This window comes from Rhinopithecus bieti, unplaced genomic scaffold, assembly GCF_001698545.2.
Source record: "Rhinopithecus bieti isolate Rb0 unplaced genomic scaffold, ASM169854v2 scaffold_39870, whole genome shotgun sequence".
Lineage (NCBI taxonomy): Eukaryota > Metazoa > Chordata > Mammalia > Primates > Cercopithecidae > Rhinopithecus > Rhinopithecus bieti.
In genome coordinates this window covers 929,978-939,392 of record NW_016817144.1, presented here as the reverse complement: position 1 = coordinate 939,392, position 9,415 = coordinate 929,978, and the positions used below count along the sequence as shown (strand labels likewise).

Below are 9,415 nucleotides of genomic sequence, written 5' to 3'. Positions count from 1 at the left end.
TAAACTAAAAAAAGCCCTTCTTGCTCATCACTTCCTTCCTCAGCTGACCAGAAAAAGCTTATGGTAAATAAACTACAGCAATCATCTTATATTTTGCATGAGGCAAAACGCATCAGGAAGAAAACAAACATGCCCTACATGGTAGAAAGGAGGGGGAGGTGTCTGTCCTTGATGGCCCTGCAGAGCTCCTGCACAGTCCTGGACCATGTAGCTCTAGGCTGATAACTCCACCTTTTAAAGTCACAATCAGTTCAGTAAACTGCTAACTGAATCTATACCTGACTACTATGATTCTATGATACCTGTCCCCAATGGTTCCTTTATCTGTGCATGAAGATAATGACATTTGCATCAGATGGTTATTTTAAAGATCAAGTGAGATAATACATGTAAAGCTGTTTAGAAAAATAATTGGGCAACAAAAGTTCAATTAAAGTTAGCTTCTGTTACTACAATATTTTCTAGAGATTACGGAAAAATGAGATATTACTTGACTAGTACACACTTTTAAAGCAAAAGTTCTAAAATACCCTCTCATCTTTCAAATCTGGGGACTTTCATGAACTTAAGAATGAGATAGATATCACAATGAACATTTATAGAAAGCCAATGAATGGAACAAATTGTATTTATTTATCAAACTGCCCACTTAATAAGGGAAAGAAGATTTGTATAATACACATGCTAAAAGGAACCTCTGATTTTCAAAATTTAAAACAATATAAAATCTCAAGTTTATTCTGAATGAAATACTTTATTTCATTCCCAGAGCTAAACTAATTCAAAGTCCTTTCTTCCCCTGACCTAATGTACTTATAACTAATTTACAGACTACATGCTCAAGAACAATTTCTCAATTTCATTTATCTATCTATATTCTACACTAGTCCAGAAAATATATTCTGGCACAATTGTGGCTCAATGCAACCTCAAACTATTAGGCTCAAGCAATATTCCCACCTCAGCCTCCTACCTAGCTGAGACGACTACAGGCATGTGCCACCACACCCAGGTAATTTTAATTTTACTTATTTCTTTATTTATGTATAGAGATGAGGGTCTCACTATATTGTTAAGGCTGGACTCTAACTCCTGAGCTTAAGCAATCCTCCCACCTCGGCCTCCCAAAGTGCTAGGATTACAGATGTGAGCCCATGACCACAACTCAGTATGTTCCTAGACCCGGATACCTTTTACCGCTATTTAAATTACAGTGGTATAAAAATATTTTCTTGCTTGAAAGTTTGCTTACTTTTGCAGCTAAAACTTACAGTCAGTAGTATTTAAATATACTATGTTATACACAATATAATTTTCAGAAGTGAGCATATCCAGTAAAAGTGCCTACAAGCTTACTGGTATGGCCTCACAATTGAAACTTTTCTTCTTTAAACCTGAAATTCTTATTAACTTAAATGTGCTGAATATGAATAATGTATAAAACCCTGTGGGTATTCAAAGAAAAATAAGACATGGTCTCTTTCTGTACAAAGTTCAGAGTTTACCAAGAAAAACAGTCTAGAAATGTACATGAATTGACAAATTTAGAGAAATTATGCTTTAAAGCACAAAACCGAACCTAGTACATGTCAGGCACTCAATAAATAGTTGTTAAAATATTGACATGAAAGGGTCAGGTTCATCTGCTGACCCTTTAATCCAGAGCATATGAGCTGGACTAAATATTAAAGGACAGAGAGCTCTTCAGTGAACTAACATTGGGCAAAGATTATATGCAAGAGAGAAAATCACTTAAAGAGGCGGCAAGGCTGCAGGAAAGGGGAAATGAGGAGTTGTCTGATGGGTGTATAGCATCAGTTTTGCAAGACAAAAAAGTTCTGGAGATTGCACAACAATGTAAATATATTTAACATTATGGAACTGTACACTTAAAATGGTAAAGAGGGTACATTTTACGTTATGTGGATTTTACCACAATTAAAAACTTTTTAAGAAGAATAACAGAAAGATAAGGAGGCAAATAAGTACACGGCAAATTAAACAAACTTCAAGGTAATTCAATATTACTAAAACATGGGGATTTAGAGGGAGAAAAGGAGTGTCAAGCAGAAAAAAATAAAAGAAATCTGAAAGGATACTGCAGGAAAGCACGGTCAACGAGGCCACACACGGGCGCTTTGGCTTAGACTGCTCACCCTTTATCTACATATCAAGGAGAAACCATCAGAGATTTGTGAGCAGTGAAATGACATGATTATTTTAGAAAACTAACTCCAGGAGAAATATTTGGGATGAGCCAGAAAACACAGCCACAGACAGCAAAGCTACTGAAATACTCCAGGTCTAAAAGCAGCACTGGCTCTGAGAAAGAAAAGAAAAGGAAGCATGAAGAGGAGCTGAATCCAAAGAGAACTGAGGAGATGTCACTGGATTTTTACAATTAGTAGATCACCAACCACTTTCAGGATAGTACACAAGAGGAAAACAGAGGTTACAGAGTGAGTAAGAAAGAATACTGGAAATACACAGACGATTCCCTCTCAAGAATTTTGGCAGTAAAAAGAACAGAGGGGGACAGCACAGTAAGAGTAAGCAAAACAAGCGAGAAATAACTGAGGCTTTGTGTTGTAAGGCATATTTCGTGTTGTTCTGCTTTTACGACCATAAGAAATGGAACGTGAGGGAAGTGATATATGCCACTTCTAGGCCTGGCCCATAAAAGCTTCCCACACGACCCTTTGTGCTCACTCTTCCCCCGTCGGCCAGCTGAATGTCAACACCCAGGGTGACCCTGGAAACCACTCACTGAAGATCCCAGAGGCTCCATCAGTCATGGAAAGGGCCACCCTACCATGAGTAAATTGAAAGTGATAAATAAACTTCTCTTTTGTAGAGCCACTGAGATTAAAAAAAGAAAAAAAAGTGTTGTGAGTTGAGCATGGGCAGGCACTAAGGGCATAAAACCCAGTGAAGAGATGAAAAGGCAGATACAGGCATACAGCTCTCAGTCATCCATGCTTATAACAAAATGGAAGTACCTTCTTCAATTGCATGTAAAGGCATCCCAAAAAAATTTAGGCAGAACAATATTTATATGACCATTAACTGGAGAGAAGTTTCTGAAGCAGTTTCTTCTATCGTACTTCGTCCATTTTGCTCATTTATAAAAATCTCTCCTATCTTTAAAAAGTATTTTAAATTAGGACAGGTGCAGTAGCTCACATCCCAGAACTTTGGGAAGCCAAGGCAGGAAGGTCACTTGAGGCCAGATTTCAAGACCAGCATGGACAAGATAGCAAGACCCCTGCCTACAAAAAAAATTTTTTTAATCAGCCAGACACAGTGGTATGTGTCTAAAATCCTAGTCACTCAGAGGCTGAGGCAGGAGAGCTGCTTGAGCCCAGGAGTGCAAGGCTGTAGTGAGCAATGATCATGCCACTACACTTCAGCCTGGGTGACAGAGCAAGATCCCAACTCTAAATAAATAAAAATTATTTTAAATTAACTACTGGAACCACTTCAGAAAGGCCCTAATTTCCCCATTCAACTTCTACTTGGAAATATTCCTAAATTGCTTGGCATCCTATCAAATTAAGGCTGTTGAGAAAAGCAGTGGAATTCATTTAGACTCCAAGAAAAAGTAAATAGATGATGAACCTCAAATGTTTCATTTTAAGTGTTCTTTTACTCTCCTTTCTAAACTAATGTCTCCTGAAAAGCAAAGGCAAACTTTCTTATAAAAGTATGCTTCAGTTATCTTATACAGATATTCAATTTAATATTAACCTTCCTTTAATAAGACAACACCTTAGTGTACCTGTTAGGACTCCACGGTATGGTGGGAGTCATACTGATGTCTGGAAACAAAACCCCATTGTCCTTGATCCTGTCTAGTGCATAGTGCATTTCACAGAGGGGTAATCGATTTAATTGAAACTGAAGTTCAACCTGAAACACAAAATGAATTTTTTTAAAAACCGCATGAAAGCAAACATCAATGCTGGCAGCTCGCTAGAATACTTTGGGAGGAATCTGTTTGGGACAATAAGTGCAGAGATTCTTTTAAAGTATAATCACAGTCTAACCATAATTATGATGAATATTTGCTTTGTTCATTTATAACCAGGCACTGTAACAAGTACTTTACTATGGATTATCTCATTTAATAGTACCAATGATATATATACTATTATTAACATAATTTTACATATTAAGAAACAGACATATTTATAAGTTACCTAATCTCTAGATAAAGGCTACTTGACTCTACCATTCGCATGAAAATACATTAGCAAAAAATCAGAACATGTGAAGTATCTGGTCGTGAGAGAGGATTAGTCCTATGACACTCTATCAATTTACAATGAATAAATAATATTCACCAAGTTTTATGTTTAAAAAGAAAAAAAGATTAATCTTCCAGTTAAATATGGCAGACTGAAGACATAATTCACCTAAAACCCCATAAAGATAGAACAGGAACAGATACAACTGCAGATGAGAGATGTCCCGGGGGTAGCTTAATTTCTTTTCATCTTTTCTTCCATTACTGATTTAAAACTCTAATCAGAAAGCTCAACCTTGTATAACACTAGAACATTCTAAATGTTACTTAAATTTAAAAGAATCACTTTTCTCTGGGAGTTGCTACAGGTCCAATTCTCAACCCACCACCGTAGACTTCAAAGTCAGCTTTGCTTTAGTTTATGGCAGAAGAAAAACTAACCCAGAGGAAGACTATGAGCTGATAATGAGGCTACAGACCACTATGGTTAAACTGCAACCTTGAAACATACCTGTGTGTCACAGTCAGGCCGAAGATTAAGTTCTTCACAGCATTCCCTAGATAGCCTTAAAAATATATATTCCTTTGTTTTTTCTTCAATAGTAGCTTCATAAACCTTCTCTTTGGTTCCCTGGGTCTGTCCTAACTTCTGTTTAGGGACTGGTAACAAATAAACAGCATTGACTTTGGTCATCACCAGTCGTCCAGCCAAAGTATCTTCAGAAAGTGTTTCAGTAAGCTTAAAGCGACCAAAAAGTTGTCCATTCTGAGCATACTTTGCACCTCCAGAAACGCCAGTGAGCATGAAGCTTGCTAGAATCTGCAATTGCACTTTAAGGTTGAACCTAAACCAGAAGTAGAAAACTAGTTTGAATATTTTACATACAAAATATATAAAAACTAGAATAGTGAAACTAAATCAAATATAAACGTAACAAAAACCATTATATCACTTCCACTTCATTGAGCTAAAACTATTTTTCTGCCTTTAATACAAGCTGGAAACAACAACACTTTTTTTTTTGAGACGGAGTCTCACTCTATCGCCCAGTCTGGAGTACAGTGGCATGATCTTGGCTCACTGCAACCTTTGCCTCCCGGGTTCAAGAATTCTCCTGCCTCAGCCTCCCAAGTAGCTGGGATTACATGTGCCCACCATGCCCAGCTAATTTTTGTATTTTTAGTAGAGACAGGGTTTCGACATGTTGGCCAGGCTAGTCTTAAGCTCTTGATCTCAGGTGATCCACCCACCTCAGCCTCTGAAAGTGCTGGGAGATTACAAAGGTGAGCCACCGTGAATGTCCAACAAAACTTTTTTTAAAGTGAATAAACTCCCATGTAAGTTACATAAAGATACATACTAACTTGTGTTGAAGAATATGCACATTCAAAAAACACCAGAGTATTTAAAATGAAACTAAATGTCATTTTTGAAAGTAACATGAAATATTATATACTAATTAATATAAAAGTCTGTTTGAACACACCATTGGGACAATAAAGACTTTAAAATCACCTGGAACCAGAAGGAAACACATTGCACTGAAAATTACAATGGACTTTAAACCAATTGCTTTCCAAGTAGAGCTTATCAACAGATTCAAACCATAAAATATCTCTTTCAATAATGTTAATGGACATTTAAAATAAATTTTCATTCAGGGCTACATGGAGGCAGGTCTCATGTAGGAATTATGGAAAGAGAAGTTAAGGCCTATCTTATCAGACAATGGTTGGTATACTCCCTCACACTTCCATGTTTGCACGTGAGTATGAGAGAGTATGTGTGTGAAGGCAGCACAGAGAATCAAGATTAATTTACACAGTCAAGAAATATGGAGCCGGACATGGTGGCTCACGCCTGTAATCCTAGCACTATGGGAGGCTGAGGTGGGCAGATCACCCGAGGTTGGGAGTTGAAGACCAGCCTGGCCAACATGGTGAAACCCTGCATCTACTAAAAATACAAAAACTAGCCAGGTATGGTGGCAGGCACCTGTAATCCCAGCTACTTGGGAGGCTTAGGCAGGAAAAACGCTTGAACCCAGGAGGCGGAGGTGGAGTGAGCCAATATCACGCCATTGCACTCCAGCCTAGGCAACAAAGTGAGATTCTGTCCCCAAATTTAAAACAAAAAAAGAGAGAAATATGAAGTGAAAGAAAGATGTAAACTAATTAACAGTTCTCCTTTGCTGTTCTGAAATGGTGCTGTAAGAGGTAAGACAACATGGTAAGAAATGGTGGCAACATTTTCTCCCTTCTCTTAGGTTTGTCTTAGTCTGTTTAGTGTTACTGTAACAGAATACCTGAGACTGGGTAATTTATAAAGAACAGAGATTAATTTCTTACAGTTCTGGAGACTAGAAAGTCTAAGATCAAGGGGCTGGCATACGGTGATGGTCTTCAGGCTGCATCATCCCATGGTGGAAGGCACGAGTGTAAGCAAAAGCAACGGCAAGAGAGGACTGAGTTCACTCTTCTAACAGCCCACTCTCATGATAAGGAGCCCACTCCTGTATAATCACATTACCCACTCATGAGGGTAGAATCCTCATGGCCTAATCACCTCTTAAGAGTTCCACCTCTTAATACTGTCCCCATGGCAATTACATTTCAACATTAGTTTTGAAGGGGACATTCAAACCACAGCATTCTGCCCATAGCCTCCAAATGCATGTTCTTCTCACATACAAAATACATTCATTTCATCCCAACAGCACCTAAAAGTTTTAACTCTTTCCAGGATCAACTCAAAAGTCCAAGCCCAGGGTCTCAACTAAATCAGATACAGATAAGACTCAAGGCACAATTCATCCTGATTCAAATTCCTCTCAGGAGGAATTTGTCTGTGAAATTAATGAGTTACATGCTTCCAAAATACAGTGGTGAGACAGGCACAGGATAAACATTCCCATTCCCAAAGGGAAAACTATGTAAGAAGAAAGGAATAAGTGGTTCCAAGTAAGTCCAAAATCCAAAAGGGCAAACAACATTAAGTCTTTTTTCTTTTTTTTTTTTTGAGACGGAGTTTCACTCTTGTTGCACAGGCTGGAGTGCAATGGCGTGATCGCGGCTCACTGTATCCTCCGCCTCCCAGGTTCAAGCAATTCTCTTGCCTCAGCCTCCTGAGTAGCTGGGATTACAGGCATGTACCACCATGCCCAGCTAATTCTGTATTTTCAGTAGAGACCGGGTTTCTCCATGTTGAGGCTGGTCTCGAACTCCTGACCTCAGGTGATCCACCCGCCTCGGCCTCCCAAAATGCTGGGATTACAGGCATGAGCCACCATGCCTGGCCTACATGAAGTCTTAAAGCTGAAGAATAATCTTTGCTTCCACATCCCACATCCTGGCACACTGGAACAGCAGTTGGGCTCCCAAGGCCTCAGGCAGCCCTGCTTCTATGGCTTTGCTGCGCTCAGTCCCCCCAGAAGCCCTCACAGATTGAAAGTCTTGTATCTGTAGCTTTTCCAGGCGAGAGCTGCATAATGCTGACCCTTCAGTTCTGGAGTCTAGGGATCTAGCCCACTCCCAGGGCTCCATTAAGCACTGTCCTAGTAGGGGCTCTGCACAGTGGCTCCACCTCTGCAACAAGTCTGCCTGGGCCCTCGGGTTGTCCAATACATCCTTTGAAGTCTATGTGGAGTGACCATTCTGGCCAACCTGGTGAAACCACATCTCTACTAAAAATACAAAAGTTAGCTGGGCGTGGTGGCACACGCCTGTAGTCCCAGCTACTCGGGAGGCTGAGGCAAAAGAATTGCCTGAACCCAGGCGGCGGAGGCTGCAGTGAGCTGAGATCGTGCCACTGCACTACAGCCTGGGTGATGGAGCGAGATTCTGTCTCCAAAAAAAAAAAAACCAGGAGACCATGTGTGGGGGCTCACACCTGTAATCCCAGCACTTTGGGAAGCCGAGGCAGGAGGATCACTTGAGGTCAGGAGTTCAAGACCAGCCTAGCCAACATGGTGAAAACTCGTCTCTACTAAAAACACAAAAATTAGCTGGGCATGGTGGCCCAGCCTGTAGTTCCTAGCTACTCAGGAGGCTGAGGTAGGAGAATCACTTGAACCCAGGAGGTGGAGGCTGCAGTGACCTGAGATAGCGCCACTGCACTCCAGCCTTGGCGACAGAGTGAGACTCCACCTCAAAAAGAAAAAGAAAAAAAAAAGAACCCTTTCTTTATTCATGTTTTCTTAAATGAAATTAAAATTTTACTTTCCTTTTACTACCCATATAATATGCAGAGTTTAGAGGTCATTAAAACTTTCTTAGAGGGAGGAGATTACTTCAGAGTGCAAGAAATTCTTGATTCACAAAGGACCTCTTTTTGCTAAGATGATGTGCATGATGTACACTTTTCTTATCTTTTTTTTTTTCACTATACAATCAATGTCTTCTTCCTTTGAACTCCCTCTTCCACGGACTTCTGTATGGTAATGCTCTCCTAGTTTTCTTCCTACCTCTCCTAGCTGCTCTCCATCTCCCATCTAAGCACCAACTACTTTCTATAAGCTCCACCCTGCCTTCCTTCTACTCTGTAAGTTCTTGCTAGGTCACCCTCTCCCAGATCTCCCAGCTCAGGGCTGTAAATCCAACTGTCAAATGGACACTCTTGTTTATATGCCCTTTAAACTCAGTATATGCAAAACTGACTATCTGACCTCCCCAGTGTGACCCAACCCAATCTTCCCATGTATTAACCACTTAGAAAATGGCACTATCATCCACGTAGGTATCCAAGCCAAAAATCAAGTCATCCTTGACCCTGCCTCTCTCACCAACCTTCATTCACACAACACAGAATCACTATGCCCTGTTAGTTCCTCATGGCCCTGTTAGTTCCCCTCCTTCCTAATTCATCTGCATCCTAACATTTTTAACTTGAATTATTATAACAGACTTCTAACCCGACTTCCTGTCTCAAATCTGTTCTCCACACCCCTATCAGAGGATCTCTGAAAAATGCAAATCTGGTAAGTAGCTTTCTATAGCTGAGGACAGAGTTTCTCTCTCATCTAACCTGTCCCCACCAGACAAGCACCCTCCATTGCAACTACAATAAACAACTGGCAGCTCCCCAAAACTCTATGCTCTTATTCTCATATCCTGTTTCCTTTAACCAAATACTTTTGTCCTACTTCTTTTTTTTTTTTTTTTTTTTTTTTT

The 9,415-nt window shown here is 39.9% G+C and overlaps 1 protein-coding gene across 3 annotated transcripts in view; it reads right to left on the bottom strand.

Moving 5' to 3' along the window:
• Positions 1-9,415, bottom strand: part of HELZ (helicase with zinc finger) — a 173,917-nt gene that overhangs the window by 85,738 nt on the left and 78,764 nt on the right. For all 3 annotated transcript variants that reach the window (XM_017855843.1, XM_017855841.1, XM_017855842.1), the window contains 2 exons: positions 4,758-5,091; positions 3,779-3,909 (listed from right to left, as the gene is read on the bottom strand). In XM_017855843.1, the coding sequence (XP_017711332.1) occupies positions 3,779-3,909; positions 4,758-5,091 (465 nt within the window). The remainder of the gene's footprint in view (positions 1-3,778; positions 3,910-4,757; positions 5,092-9,415) is intronic.